The 16,619-nt window shown below is 35.9% G+C and overlaps 1 protein-coding gene across 1 annotated transcript in view; it reads left to right on the top strand.

Annotated features, from left to right (window-relative positions):
* shtn3 (shootin 3) overlaps positions 1–16,619 on the top strand; it is a 33,016-nt gene that overhangs the window by 8,781 nt on the left and 7,616 nt on the right. The window contains exons 2-9 of the mRNA XM_016289664.1: positions 499–559; positions 10,471–10,565; positions 11,506–11,668; positions 11,778–11,875; positions 12,111–12,192; positions 13,226–13,320; positions 13,553–13,699; positions 16,196–16,349. Of these exons, the coding sequence (XP_016145150.1) occupies positions 499–559; positions 10,471–10,565; positions 11,506–11,668; positions 11,778–11,875; positions 12,111–12,192; positions 13,226–13,320; positions 13,553–13,699; positions 16,196–16,349 (895 nt within the window). The remainder of the gene's footprint in view (positions 1–498; positions 560–10,470; positions 10,566–11,505; positions 11,669–11,777; positions 11,876–12,110; positions 12,193–13,225; positions 13,321–13,552; positions 13,700–16,195; positions 16,350–16,619) is intronic.

The following is a 16,619-nucleotide window of genomic DNA, read 5'->3' as shown; positions in this document are numbered from 1 at the left end:
TCACATCTACATCTGCTTCAGGCAGGGGAACCTCATTACTTTGAAAAAAAAACACTATGATTGTTTGGAGGTTGAATAATGTGAATAAGATATATTATTGTGTTATATGTAATCCTATGTGATTTGCAGTACAAAAAAAGTTTTTTTCATGCTTTCGAATGTCAACTTTTTGAACGAAAACAGTTGTGCTGCTTATTTTTGGATACATTTTTTAAAGATTCTTTGTTGAATAGAAAGTTCAAAAGAACAGCATTTATTTAAAATAGGAATCTTGTGTAACATTATAAAAGTCTCTAATGTCACTTTTTTATCAATCTAATGCATCCTTGCTAAATAAAAGTATTAATTTATTTGGGGAAAAAACCTTGCTAAGTAACCTCACACTTTTAAACAGTAGTGTAGTTATGTTTTAGCAACTACTATGCTCTCAAACTGTGCAATTTGTCACTACTCTTTATATAGTTTTCTCAATATTGCATCACCTGTTCTCTTCTTTAGTGCCAGAGACTCACTGCAGAGAGAGATGAGGCTGAGATGCAACTCAAGCACATTAAACGGGGTAAGATCAATTAAGTCATCTTCTGCTGTTTTTTTATTTCCATTTTTCATGCATTAAAATGGGAAGAAAAGTATTGCAATATGCAACATAGAGTAGATTCTGTTTATAGGTGCGGTCTGTAACTTGAATATCATTACTGTTACTGCAGCAAATTCATTTTCTGATCTTCTGTATTGACCAGAGGTCAACAATTAGCATCCTGCGGTCCAGATCCCGGCTCAATCTGGACCACAAATCCTTACTCACAAATGAATACAACATTTCTTCATAGCACCCCACTTAACCCTTGCAGGCTTGTTTTTTTGTGCTTTCAAGTCAAGTCAGAAAGATTGCAATAATGTCACCGGAAAGCCGTAATTACAAGTGAGAAACTTCTTTAAGCTCAGAGTTTCTGAGTTGTGTTCAGACGGTTTACGATACGGTTTAATCAACTGTATAGTTTTTAAAATGGATACTGAATGAAAACTACAGCTGTGCTTTACTATTTAAAAAAATAGTACTGAACCATACTTTGTAAAATAATAAAAGTCATAGTTCATTAAAGGGGTCATATGATGCGATTTAAATTTTTCCTTTCTCTTTGGAGTGTTACAAGCTTTTGGTGCATAACGAAGATCTGTAAAGTTGCAAAGACTAAAGTCTCAAATCCAAAGAGATATTCTTTATAAAAGTTAAGAGTCAACCACGCCTACCTAAAATGGCTAACACTCCCCCACATGTCTACATCACTATGTGGGAAGATTTGTATAACGCCTCCCAAATGTTCACGCAAAGAAAGAAGGCGTAACTTTTATTCTCGCTGTAGTATTGTTGCTGCCGCCATGTCGTGAAGGCGCTGTGTTTCGTTGTGAAAGAGAAAACTACTTTGTTTGGTCTTCCAAAAGAGGACGATATCCGCTTCATCATGCCTAGAGCTGATCCGTGCTGGTTGCTGAGGAAATCTCTGTGGATCACCGGATCGGCTTTCACCGTGGACGAAGCGGTGTCCAGCCCGGGGTCGTCACATGTGGTTGCCGCAAGCCCGCCGGACGCTCCTTCGTCGAATCCGCCGTGTGTGTGTCGAATCCGCCGGCCGCGCCGTTCTCAAACCGGCCTCCGCTCACTCAAGTGTGTGACGGTGTATTTCGTTGTGAAAGCGAAACTACTTTGTTTGGCCTTCCAAAAGAGGACACGACTAGAAATCAGTGGTTAAGTTGTATTTACAACACTGTTCCAGAACACTTCAACTCAAATATTCAGATGTGTGCAGTGCAACATTTCCGTCACACGCTTGAGGTATTCGGCCAATCACAACGCACTGGATAGCTGGAAAATCAGAGCACACCTCACTTTTCAGAACGATGAGCTTTGTAAAAATCGACGCGTTTCAGAAAGGCGGAGCATAGAGGAGAAAAAATAATGTACAGTATGGAAAATAATGTGTTTTTTTAACCTTAAACCGCATAAACACATTTCATTACACCAAATACACAAAATAATGTTCTTTTTAGCAACATCATATGACCCCTTTAACTAACATTAACAGAAGCAATAGACTATCGGTGCCAATTGCAAAACGGATCAACCAGTCGACCACTAATATTGATGTTAAATGTATGAAAATTTGTGGATTTATTTTATTTACAATAAAACTAAGTTGCATCTACAAAATACAACAGTATTATACAATTACGAGATAATGTAGTGATTAAATTTACAGCACCTTTATACATTTAATATAAACATAACAAAACAAAAACAGATTAATTCACATTCTTTATTTATCGTTTTGTAGAACAAAATCTTGCTGAACTGCTCTGACCAAGTGATTTGAACATGCCTGACATCGTAATTACAACTTCCCAACTCGTCAATACCAATTTCCCAGGAGGACTTGAATGCATCATTTCACTACCAAGCCAGGCCAAAAGTCTTAAATTCTCTTTGGTTTACACTTTAACCACATAATTCGAAAAAGGTTGTACAATAAGTGTATTGTTTCGTATTTGTGATGATTCTGGTGTCCATCAAACCTGAGTGAACTCAGTGAACTCCATACATCACCTTTTCACTCAGAGTAGGCGGTGAAGATGATCTCACTTGGCTCTTCCCACTAACTTGATGCTCGGTGTTGTCTTATCTCATTTCCGATCCCCTTGCCCTCACCCATATCATCATGACGTTACCTGGGGGCTCTTCTCAATGCTCCATTATTGTAGGTGTTAGCGCTTATTCCGGTCTCTATGGCTACCGGGAACTGACCGTGGAGATGCATTAGTGTTAAGGTGACCTTACCTGCTTCCATTCCATTTTGTGACATGTAAGGAAACCCAGCCTCGGTTACTAACTAATTTGTTAGCACTCTGACAACACTCCAGCGGCTGCCAGCTTTAGGAGCATAATCAGGAAATTGTTCACAGGTGAGAAAATGCTAATTTTTCTCTGCAAGATTAAAAATAGGGTTTCATTTAACATGGTTTTACTTGCTCATTAAAAGATGCCATTGCAATGTTGCTGTACTATATATATATATATATATATAGATATATATACATACACACACACACACACACACACACACACACACACAGCATTGTGGAGTATTGTTAATGTTTTTGAATGGAAATTCAACTCTAAGTATCTAGTTACGTGTGAAGAGAATACTAAAGAAAGCATATTTTACTTATTTGGGAAAACATTACAGATTCTCTCTGTTAGAGTCCTATTTATGATTCAGTATGAATATACTTTTGTATGTCAATTTGCATGTGATATTTCTCTTAGAAATTTATATCAAATTATCAATATCTAATTAACATGTTATATATGTAAAATTGTAGATATGATAAAGGATATCAGGATATCATTTTACCTGGAAGCCTGTTTTCATAAATAAGTTGGATATTGTGAATATTAGTTCACAATTTTGTAGTTGTAAGTGAATATTGTGATGAATCCGGTTTTATTTTTAGACTCTTTAGGCTTCTTTTTATTGGAGTCCTGGAATTGTCAGACATTCCCTAGGGAGGCAACGTAGACCAGGCTGAATTCAGCTCTCATCACTGTCTTGTTATATCAGTAAATTATTAAAAATCACCAATTATGAATTATTTATCAGTAGAAAATATATAGGCACCCGCTTTTCAACCTTCCATTGTTGTTCAAGCCAAACCCCTCATGCACTCTCATATCATTTCTGAAATGCAAGTCACCCTGAATATGAATTAGTGAAAATACATTCAATACGAATGCCTCGAAAAGCAAAATGCATGACGTTTTCACAATTACCTTGTGAGTTACGGTCAATTTTTGTACCACACTTGTTAATTTTTTTATGTAATGAAATGGCAGTGTATTTATTTTATAACCTCAGCCTCACTAAATGGCACAAATTCTTGCTTGGCTAACATGACACAGCAAATGTCACAGCAGTTTGGCCTAGTTGCTGTCATACAGGACAATAGTCTTGTGCTGGGTGCACGTGATTGGTCTGTGTTCTGTTTAATGATTGGCTGCTGCAGGGGAGCTGCTGTCGAGTATCTGGGAGGTACTGGATCTGCGTCTGGCAAAGCACCTCCTCTTTGGGACGCCTGAGTGAGCTTCATTAAGAATACCCTCTGCACTTATGCAAATTAAAACACAGGCCGTGTGTTAAGCTATCAGCCCCATTACTCAGCTTATTTACCTTTACACTTTACATATCTTACCGTTTATGGGTGGAAAGAGAGAATCCTTAATATTTACACTCTAAAAAATGCTCGGTTAAATATAACCAGCACTTGGTTAAAAAGGGACAAACCCAGCTATTTGGGTTGTTTTGACCCAGCGGTTGGGTTGTTTTGAACCCAACCGCTGGGTCAAAACAACCCAATGGTTGGGTTTGTCTCTTTTTAACCCAGCATTTTTTAGAGTGTAGTCTACACATCCGTCCTGGGTTTGGAGTATGGGTTTCAAGCGCAGGCACAATTAGTGCTGGAGTTGAGATTTATTAAAAGAGCTTAATCACTGTGATCAAAATTGGGACGGAAGCGCTTTAGACTAATGCCAGCCAAGGTTGTGTTAAAGTGGCAGACAAATGCTTATTTGAAGCAGTCTGGAGAGGATTCTGCAGCAGTTCTTTAAGCTTTTGCCTCTGTTCGACTGACTCCGCAGAGCCATATTTTGCTCGTACAGCATTAGGCGTGCTGGACTTGCTGACCTAGAATCTGCTCACAGAAGAAAGCCCAGAAGCAGGGCTCTCTCGGTCAGTCATTAGAAGCCAAATGAGTTGAGCAGATGAGTTTGGACTGATCTGCAAGGGAAAGAGGGAGCCACACCCCTGTTATTGTGCTGCTTTATTTTCATGGGCGGCACGTGCAAACTTGCACACCCTGACTCAGAATCAGTGAATGACCCAGATGTGCATAGACTGTTTTGCTTTTATTTTAACTAATAAATGCCAGGTCTGGTGATTTATCCAGCATTTAGGTAGCTGACTTTAAAATTTCAATCAGTTTCAGCAGTGTTTAGTGTTTGCGATTTTGGTTTAATACAAAGTGTATACATTTGTTTTTAGGGGTGTAACAATACACTGATGTCACGTATCAGTTCAATACAAGATACTGATCTCTGTTAAAAATGGTACTTTTTAAAAAATTATTACATATGATAAACAGTTAACAAAAAGTACTGTTCATTAAAATCATACATTTGGTATTACATCAGAAATGGACTTCATCCATCTTAGAAAAATACTGTTCAGCTTAGAAATACTAAATTATGTTACACACATATGATTGCACTTACTGACTACATACATTTAAGTTTAAAGAGCTTACATTTGATTAAATAAAGCTCAAATGTGTGACCTTCTGGGTTTACCATATTTGATGCCAAATTATATATTATATTAATTGAAATTTTTAAAAAGATTTCTCCTGAAATAATTTGAGAATTTTTATCATAAAGTTGAAATAATCTATATAATTGTTATTTTAGTTTATATTGTTTTTCTTTTGTACGTTGACTTTTTAAGACAAAATTGTTAAATTATTGTAAACGTTATATTGAAAGGATATTGATTGAGTTGATTGAGTGATGCAACTGAATTCTTTTTTGCCAAGAATATAGCCATTGATGCTGACATGGCATTAAATCATAAATAAATATATTTGATGCCAAATTAAATATCTCTAAATAACTATACACAGTTCATATTATCACTATCCAATATATACAGTGGGTACGGAAAGTATTCAGACCCCCTTAAATTTTTCACTCTTTGTAACTCGCGATGCCTTGAAAGTGGACAAAACCGGCTTTTTTGACAAAACGTGTTTAGGGTTCAGATCGCGCTATATGTGGAAAATAATGCACGGCAATCAGCTCTTTTTTTTTTAAGTGGCGTTTATCGGTTTTTGCAAATTAACTTTTCATATATATATATATATATATATATATATTTACTGTATACTGTATATTGTCACATTTTTTGTATTGCAATACACATTGTGACACAATATATTGATACACCGCTATTTTTTCATTAGTTCATATTAATTGAAAAATATCAACTGCTCTTTATCTACATTTGATTGCACAATGCACAGTATGCTTGAAGGCAATAGCAAGCATTATATGTTGGGTCAGTGGCTATGATGGATCAGTAAGCTAAAAAAAAATCGATGGAGCGCATATTTGGATGATTTCTGATATGCATTTCTCTTATGGACATTTGCATTACTGAATTCTCTTTTAGATTTCTGTTTTAAGCAAGAGCTCTGATAGCTGTTGAGAGCTGTGAACTTCACTTTGAACTGTCAGGTTATTCTCTCATTGACTCTGCAGATCTGCGCACTGCAGCACTGCAGCACTGCTGCCCATCCTGCATATTAACAGAAAAAATAAGAAAAATGTGCCTTAAACTGGCTGAATTTAAATAGTATTAATGTAATAGTATTATAGTAATTTATAAGTAGGGATGTAACTAGGGATTGAAAGTAGCTTTTTCACTCACCAGCCAATTTGGCTACTAAATTTTTAAGTTACCGGCCATTCATAACTTCAACTAGCCAAAAAAAAAAAAGAGACAGAAATAAACCAACAGTTTGAGGCTGTCTACACTGGGCGGGACAAAGCGACCGTTGCAAATCATTTTGTGTCAGTACTAGGAGTGTGCAATATTGACAAAAAATAATATCTCAATATTTTCTGGGATTTTATCGATAAAGATAATTAGACAATATTTTGCTGAGTGTGTTATTGTGCTGATATCTTAAGGACTACCGTGGACAGCTGACTCCTAAAGTTTTTGATATATTTCATATTTTGTGTGGTCAGTTCACAGCAGTGATAGAAATTAAGCTTTTCCAATAAATTTAAATAAAGTTAAAACTAAAGCCTGTGTTGGTTTACTCTAACCAGACTTCATCACGTCGCGTATGCGTGCCTCTGTAGGTGTGTTTTGTTTGTTTTTTGCAATATACTCGATAATGTCATGATGTTGTAGCGAATCAGCTCATGGGGAAATATGAATAATTAATCATAACTAGTTATAATTAATTATAAATATTTAGATCCGCTGTAGATATTTACTTGACCTCTCAGGGTCAACTGTCTTGTCAATTCTAAGAACGTTAATTTCCTGGTTAAGGGAAATATTTTTCTTACTGTACAACTCTACACAGAGCCTGTAGCATAAATCTGCATGATTAGGGACTCCAGTTATGAGCAAACAATGAACAACGTCAAGTGTGATACAAGTAAGACTATTAACTACATAAACACTTAAACTAGTCTAACATACTACATAAAAACTGAAACTTGTCTAACATACACATATACACACACACACACACACACACACACACACACGGATACAGTTGGTATAGGAAAGGGTTAAAGCTTAAGCACTAAAGAGCAGAGAAATAAAAATATGAAGTTATGGAACCATTTGATATTCAGCAGATTTACAACCTGAAGGAAACATCAGATTCTTAGTTGTAAAAAGGTGCGTTATGATACTTAATGTATCAATTAATAAAACTAAGTTTGAATACTTGCACGTCTCGTCTGTCTGAAAGAGAGGCTTGATGCAATCTGAAGGCTCACGTTGATCTTTGCTGAAGTTGGTTGATGGAAAAAAAACAGTTTGCGTCAGAGATTCTTGGTGAATGGAAAAGTCACAAAACTTAGGGTGTCCTGGAGCATTGTAGCTCACATTTTCACATTTTCATCTTCTCAGAATTCAACCAAATCACCGACTCCGGGGCGGGTCACTGATGTGAGGCCTTTAAGGTCTGAGAAGATTCACGCCTCTCAAGATCCATTTCTACTGTGCACTGTGTCTTTCCTATGGAAATTGTAGTGAGAGGGGTAATTCTCAACATGCCATTAGGTCGTAAATGTATCTGGTCTAGCAAAGGTGTCATGGTTGCCATGGGGACCAGGGGGGGCCTGGTGTCGTTGCAGACATCCTAGCACCCAGTATGTTTATTGGGTGAGGGGTCTGTGAATGTTTGTTAATCTAATGAATAATTGATTTGTTAAATCAAATGAAAAATCTTGTCTGATTGGTCCAGACGCTACAATGTCTCATGAGTTCAGTATTTGCACTAAACCAGTGCAGATTTGGCTTACATGAACTTCCCCAAGAAATGAACGAGTGTCAAATGAAAAATCTTGTCTGATTGGTCCAGACGCTACAATGTCTCATGAGTTCAGTATTTGCACTAAACCAGTGCAGATTTGGCTTACATGAACTTCCCCAAGAAATTAACGAGTGAACATAACTTATGAAAAGTAACCCGCCAAATTGGCTAGTGATTTAATTTCAGGTGTTAATTTCAAACCCTGGATGTAATGATTAACCGCGAGCCGGTTGAAAATTGATTTAAATATGTGACGATTCAAATCGGTTGAGATGCTAAACAAATCACGATTCAATTAGGGGTAGGAGTTTATATGAATGTATGTCTGAGGGGAACTTACTGTCTTTCGATGGTATTTTTTCTTTTCCTCTTGCCTCTGTATAACGCATATTAAAATTAATAAATGCAGCGCTGCTTTGTTTACAGCGGAGACCTAGGAAATGCTTTAAGCTCCATCTGCTGGCAGAGAGTGAACCTGCGTCTCATTCAGCTCATCTGCTGTTTCTGTTTCATGCAGATATTTTTTATGCATAGTTTCACAAAACTGAAGTCAACCCATTCTGTTTTTGCTTCAAATTTCGAAATTATACAATGTAATTTAGATTAAAAACTGCTCATGTTGCATGTATGCAGCATCTTTGTTTGGATCAAGATTAAAATGCAGTGGTTGCCTCTAATTTTAAATGGAAAGAGCACAGACAAATTTGTTTATATGAAGAGATTTCTTTTATTTGTTGTGTTTTACTTGTTTTAAAATTTAAATTTAGTTTTGTTAATTACATTTACATTATATTTAAATTTTGTCATTTAGCAGACACTTTTATCCAAAGCGACTTACAAATGAGGACAATAGAAGCAATCAAAACCAACAAAAGAGCAATAATATGCAAGTGCTATATTAGTTTATTATTATAGTGTTATATTTCAATTTCACAAAGAAACGTACAGTATTTTGTCCAAGCAATAATAAAAGGACACATTTAATTTATAATTTGTCTTAAATCTCATTTTGTTAAAAAAAATCGTGAATCGAATCGAATCGTGAAATCAAAATCGTGAATCGAATCGTGAGTTGAGTGAATCATTACATCCCTATTTATAAGTATTATATGCTATTCTACGAGCTGTTTTAACAGTTTGATCCGTGTTTATTAATTATGATCAACTTTTGCATATTAATTTTGCATGTTTGCTTTTTTCTGTTGTCAAATGTCTAATATGATGTGATATCAGAATCATGATCACCCCCTGAATAAGGGGTCAAAGTGAGGTCATGCATTAACTACGACCTGCTTTCCATTCTCACAATGTACAGTATGTTGCCAAATGAAAAGAAAATGAGGAGGGTTATTAATTCTGGGGAAGGGCTCGAGGGCAGGCCGTTGATGTACTTTGCTGTGACTGCATGTGGAGAGACGCATCGTTCCTGCATAATTCAACAGCCTTTCATGGAATAATGTATAAGAAACTACCTCTCTTGCTCATTTCCTGTGAAAAGCACAGACATAAATGATGCATTACCAATATTTTGTCTCATACACATATTATTATGTAATATAAAAAAATCTATCGTTTTCATTTTACCACTTTAAAGAGCTGCTGAAAGTTTGCATTTTTTTAAATGCTATTTGTATGTATTTTAGAAATAGTGCAATGCACCAATGACTTGATCAGGAGTCTGTTTGGTGTGAGCTGCTCTGGCATTGCTATGACATCCAATCCTGTATTTGAGAGGCCAGTGTAGTGTATAGAGTTACCACGCCAGTGCTTTGTAACGACAGTCCATCAATGTTACCCAAAGTGTTGGGAAATGGTCCCTATTGTGAGTGTGTAACTGATAACTGTCCATCTCATTGGACTCTGGTAATGTTTCACTGATAACAAAACCACATCTAAATGAAAATGTACTTTTTACTGTTTTTATAATCCTTGTTTTATATGCTGTTAATGAATCAAGTCATGTCATATATTTTCATATGTGCCTCATTTCTGTTTTAATGGCTCATGCAACACAGTTTTTTCCTTTTAAATGTATTTTATACATTAAAACGCAACCCTTGTGAATCATTTCTGTGCTTCTGGATTTGACAGCCCCCTCATGAACTGTGTAGGAGGTAGCTTGACGTTAACTTCAAGAAATTCTGTAAAAGATATAGCTGATACTTACTGTATATCTAAAACATGTATAGAATCTAGATTTATATCTAAATGATTTAGATTTAGTTCCTGCATGATGGATTTCACTGTAAATATGACCTGAAGTGCTTTAAGTTGCTCATAAATGCATCTGATTTCTCTGCACAGTTTCCCAAATGGTGATCGAGGAGGTGAATGTGCTACAGACCCAGCTCGAGATTGAGAAATCGTGCCGGGAAAATGCAGAGGCTCTGGCTACCAAGGTGTTTACCCAACAACACTGTCCCCGTTTCATTAGAAAACCTGGTAGCACTTTACAATAAGGTTCCATTTGTTAACATTAGTTAACTACAATAGTTAACATAAACTAACAATGCATCACTTAATTACTTAATGCATCAACTATAGTTAACAAAGGGAACCTTATTGTGAAGTGTAACTGACAATCTTAATGATCTTATCAGTTTATTTCTGTTTGTTGACATCTTTCCTCTTATATCCGTCATATATTTGTTTACTATAAAGCAATATAAGTATGAAAAAATCAGTCAACATGGTTATACAGTAAGTGTTGAACACGAATAGAGATCTTTTGCAGAATGTACTGGCTGTGAATTTGAACTTGAGATTCAGATTAATCTGATTCATAAATTAATCTTTCAGAACATTTTTGTTAAATTTTAGCACAATGTAAAATAAATAAATACAAATCTGTTAAATATACTGTAGGGTCAATAAAAAGCAGTTGTGGTGTACCAGAACTTTACCATGAGAAAATGGGAGCAACATTTGAAGTTTTACAGAACTGAATTAAATTTACGGTAAAAAACACATATTTAATTAAGTGAAATGGTAATATGCCAAATTACTAAAATCAGTATTTTACTGTTTTAAAAACATAGTTATTTCAATGAAAACCCATCTAATGTGAGCAGTCAGAGAATCAGTGTTAGTTTTTTTTCTGTAAATTCAAATGTATTTTTTAAACAATATTTTACTGTAAAATTACATGAAATGTCCCATTAGATCTTGTTACAGTTTTTCTCTGTATTTAACCATTTAACAGGTTTTTACCGTATTTTACAGTCTTTTACTGTTAAAATTACATTCTTTTTTTTATAGTGCAAGCATAGCTATGGCAAATGGCAAACTTCAAATAACACTAATTTAGGGCGTTAATAATTTTGTTTTGACCTCTTTTAGTTGAACTGTGAGAACAGGAAGCTGAAGTATTTGAGCCTGTCCTCACGGCCGTGTCTGGACGAGCTGCTGCCCAGTATTTCTGACTGCATTTCCCTAGAAGAAGAGACTGACACGCAAGATCCTGGCTCTGATCCTTTTTCACAGTATAAGCAGCAGGTCAAAGGTATATATCATAATGAATCTCATAAAACTATGCACAGTTTCCTTGGCCAAGCATTCTGTCATCATATATATCAAGGGTACGTCCATTGCAACCTCTGATTTTTCCACAGATCTCCAAGAAACCGTGAGTTCTTTGCTGGAGGAGAAGAAGCAGTTGACCTGTCAGCTTCAAGATCAGCAGAGGCAGATAGAGGAGCTGACAGCACTCGTGAGTAGCAAAGCAACATTTAAACTTTATACTCAAATCGAGCTCAGTCGGGCCTGATGGCAGTGAATGGGGGCTTGGACTGCAATGTGTGCTATTTTAACCTGTTAATGAATAATAAATAAGCTTGAAATGAATCCTTAGAGACCTGCGGTATTGCTGATCCTAAAAGGATACCGAAGTAACAATGTCTAATTGAGTTTCTTAGCTGAAACATGTGCCTCATGTTAATTTACAGACTGAAAAGGAGCAGGCCGAGATGAAGGAGCTTCATAAAACCATTGAGCAGCAAAGCAAGACCATTAAGAGGTTCAATAGGGGTGAGTACGGACGTTATAAACGCAGAGCCGCTTCATTTCCTCAAATGTATTCAAATGCATGAGCATGACATCATCTCAAACGGCCTGCAGTGCATCTGTGCAGTGCATCTGTGCATGTGCCTTCCAAGAAGATTAATGTTCCCCACCAGCCCACTCACTACCGGCTGCATGTCACAGTCCCCGATCAAATTATCTGTAAAAGATTCACCACAGGAAGCCCCTCTCTTCCAGCTGGGGGTGATGCACTTTGTTTTGACATCCTCCCAGCTCCCTCTTTGCTCATTTGTGTTGTTATTCTGAAACTGCATAGCTCAAGTCAAATGCTGCACTGGCTTATGCTGAACTTGTCCTGCACATGCTCACCCTTTAGTGGATTTAATTTTGTTTTGTTTGTTTTAATGACAATTTTGCCAATGGAATTTGATGGAAGTAGCCATGATATAAAATAGGTGATATATGCAGACATGTGACTATATATTAGTTAAGTATATATACATATAGCCTATATTTTTGTGTGAAGTCACATTGTTATTTAGAGCTTGGAACCAAGAATTAGTTCTTATTTTGAACCAGTTTTTGTTTTATATGCAAGAATTCCATGACAGTGAAGAGACAATACCACCAATTTCTATTATGAGCTGGTTCTCAATATATATATATATATATATATATATATATAATATATAATTTTCAGCATCATTACTCCATTCTTCAGTGTCACATGATCCTTCAAAAATCATTCTAATATGCTGATTTGCTGCTCAAGAAATATTTCGTATTATTATCAATGTTAAAAACAGCTGTGAGGCTTAATATTTCTTTGAAAATATTATTCCGTTTTTTTTCCAGGATTCTTTGATGAATAGGAAGTTCAAATGAACAGCATTTATGTGAAATAGAAAACTTGTAACATTTAGGTTGTTGCCTGTAATACTGTCTTTTATAATATTTTTTTTGTATAATACCCTAAAAGGATTTGACCAGGTTTATTGCTTTAGTAGAATGAATCAGGTGTCATTGTTTATCTCTTTAGTGTCTATGATGGCCACTCATGAGTATGAAAACATGAAGGAGCAGCTGGATTTGGAGCAGAGCCTCAGGCAGAAAGCAGAGACCTATGCACATGAGGTACAGAACAAAACACATCTGAATTCACTGCATCAATACAGCTTAAGTCCCCGCTCTGACAAACTGTGACCCGGTGACCTCAAAATCCAACCTAAAGAGAAGATAAATGGATTTATTGACTGATGAGTATGAATTGTCCTTGACTCCCTGCATCAATGTAGTATGTTTAATATCTCTTAATAGCTAAAGAAGAAAAATTAAGTTGTTTCCTAATGTTCATTTTCCCCTGTAGATGATGGTGAAGCAGAAAGAAGCAAACAGACAGAGCATGATTCTGCTGCAGCAAGCAGATCCCAGCATGCAACTGCTCAAAGCTTTAGAAGATGTGGCCAGTGTGACCAAAACATTAGAAGAAGAGAGAATACAGCACCAAGAGAAGGTAGGTGAAGCTTCACAATTTGAATTTGAATTGTATGTGCAAAACTATAGTATAGGTTTTCAGTTTTATTAGCTAATGATAAAAAAAAAAAAACAGTGAAAGTGTAACCCTGAACAATGAACACAATAAGCCTAATCATTAATTGCATGATAGGATTAGACAACTACTAAACCCCTTTTCAGTGTGTTTAACATTGTCAGCTAGAGGTTTTCATAGACTTAAATCCTTTCATAAATATTAATCCTCTAATACTCGTTGTTTTTTTTACTCACTTAATTATAATATTCAATAGCCACACAAATCCAGTTTAATTAGGCACTAAATAGCGCTGTGCATTCATCTGACTTACCTAATGTTAATCATTAAACGTGTTCTAATAATGTAATAACCTTCAATAAATGTAATCTTCAGGAAATCTCAAACAGATCATTTTATACCCTAAATTAATGCCAGAATTCAATTGCATTTAAATGACTGGTTTTAGTTTTTAGTGCCAGATTTAGTAACCAGCACAAACCCTACTGGCAGGATTTACTAAACACATTCAGTGATAAATTAGTGATGAAAAGACGTGGACACAATTATTTTTACGGCTGACCTTATTGCATATGCATTTGTAGGAGGACAGTATTTAAATGAATCATGAAAAGTGATTTACTAAGGTTTGCGATAGACACGCTTCAGCACCCCCAAGAAAGACCAAAGCACCCCCAGAGCACCCCCCAAAAATGAAATAAAATCAAAAGCATTTGACTCATAACGCATGCATAACTCATGCAATGCAACGTGACGTGATTTGCAGTTGCACTTTTTATAATGTCATAGCATTTTACTTTAAAATTGGATCGTTTCCTTTTGCCAGGTAGGCCTGCCCCCGACTAAAGATTTTTCTAGTCAACTAGTCGCACGTTTATATTAAATTGATTAATATAATAATTACTAAACCATCCTTTAGGCATATAGGCATGTATAGCCTATTCCGTGCCCAAGCGCGTGCATAAAGCTTCCCACAAAGCACCGGCAAAAGTAATGATTATGAATATGCCCGTGGAAAATAAGATATTTTAATTATTTATTAATAAACTAGTGCTTTCTCAGTCAGTGTCAGCTGCAAAGATGAAGTTGCCGACGCGGATTCGTCATCTCCACATGTAATGGAAATGCCTTTAAGAAATGCACCTTTGATTATACGGACTACATAGAGAATATTTTTATTATTATTATTGGTTCTTCAATAGTAGACATTTCGAGATTTTTTTTTCATAGATTTCATTTTTGTGAGGCAAGTAGCGGTTCATTGTTGTGACGCGCTCCATTTCACAGAGACGGGCAGAAAGCGCATCCTGTTTATTTTCTCTATTTTACAAAAGTTCAACATTTTGGTGTTATTGTGAGTGTACATAAATAAAAGCAGGAATAGTTTTTTACGAATGATGAAGCCTATTAGGCTACTCTTATCTGTATGACCAAAAATGACGGAATAGCCTAAAATGCAAGGGATTGCGGGGGCGCCTGCATGTCATGCAGTAAACGCGATAATACTCCCACACTTCTCATAAACACTTGATATGCACATCTATTGCACATATTAATCTAAATTAACGTCAGAGGGAACCGCCATATAGCAGCCCTACTCCTTTGTCCTTTCCATATGTGAGAGATCATGTGAGAGATCTTTGTCCTGTCTGCTACACTACACTCTCAGAAAAAAAGGTACAAAAGCTGTCACTGGGGCGGTAACTTTTCAAAAGGTACACTTTTGTAACTTTTAGGTACTAATATGTACACTTTAGGTACTAATATGTACCTTTAAGGTACCAATATGGACTGTTTAGGTACAAAGGTGTGCCTTTTGAAAAGGTACCGCCCCAGTGACAGCTTTTGTACCTTTTTTCTGAGAGTGTATAAGACATATCTGAGAAGCAGCTGTGGCGATGCCCAGCAGCTTGCCACATTGGTCATCAATACACAGAGAGCGAAGGCTCTAGTTTGAGACAAGTATATCCCCAGTGCTTTTTGATGTCATATTGCCTTTGACTCACATTCTGAAATAATGCTTGTTCAGTGAATTTTAGGTGGACTGTACAAAAATATTTGGGAACTGACTGATCTATAGGGTACTTGTTTAATTTCATAAAACAAAAAATTTTAATTAAATTGTGATGAACCAAATAATCATGTAATAAAATGTCACAAAATCGAGTGGGCGATTTAGGCTATTTTATTAATGATAATGATAATAACAACAACATATTTTGGTCATATTTACTATTAATTGCCCAGCTCCCCCTGTCAATGATCTAGCACCCCTTCAGCACCTGCGTTCAAAATTCTCTGGCGCTGCCCCTGAATACAGACGATACATCCATTGTGTCCGACATGTTTTTTCCACTGACACATGCCTGATTTTCCTACTCGTTTGACCTGTGCATTCAACTCGTAAATACACTTTTCCCGACTTGAACTCGCCATACAGTATGACCCATTTGTTTGCAGGTAAAAGCTCTAGAGGCTGAACTGGAAGAATGTGCTTTGCGTAAGCAGCTAGTTCAACTGCAAAGACAACTGGAGATATTAGACGAAGAAAAAAAAGAGACCGAGGGACAACTGCAGGAGGAAGAGAAGAGAAACACTCTTTTGGAACAGAAAGGTAAAACTTAGGATGACTTTAAAGTAGGGCTGCAAAACGATTAATCGCATTCTAAATAAAAGTTGATGTTTACATACTATATGTGTGTGTACTGTGTATATTTGTTTTGTATATATAAATACACACACATACATACATATATGTATACTGTATATATATATATATATATATATATATATAATATATATATATAATATATATATACTATATATATATAGGAAAATATGTTAGCTTTATATATTAAATATTTATATATAATATAAATACAAG

This window comes from Sinocyclocheilus grahami, unplaced genomic scaffold (genome assembly GCF_001515645.1).
Source record: "Sinocyclocheilus grahami isolate Dianchi unplaced genomic scaffold, SAMN03320097.WGS_v1.1 scaffold250.1, whole genome shotgun sequence".
NCBI classification, from domain to species: domain Eukaryota; kingdom Metazoa; phylum Chordata; class Actinopteri; order Cypriniformes; family Cyprinidae; genus Sinocyclocheilus; species Sinocyclocheilus grahami.
The sequence above is the reverse complement of the archived record's forward strand: the minus strand, read 5'-3'. Positions and strand labels throughout refer to the sequence as shown.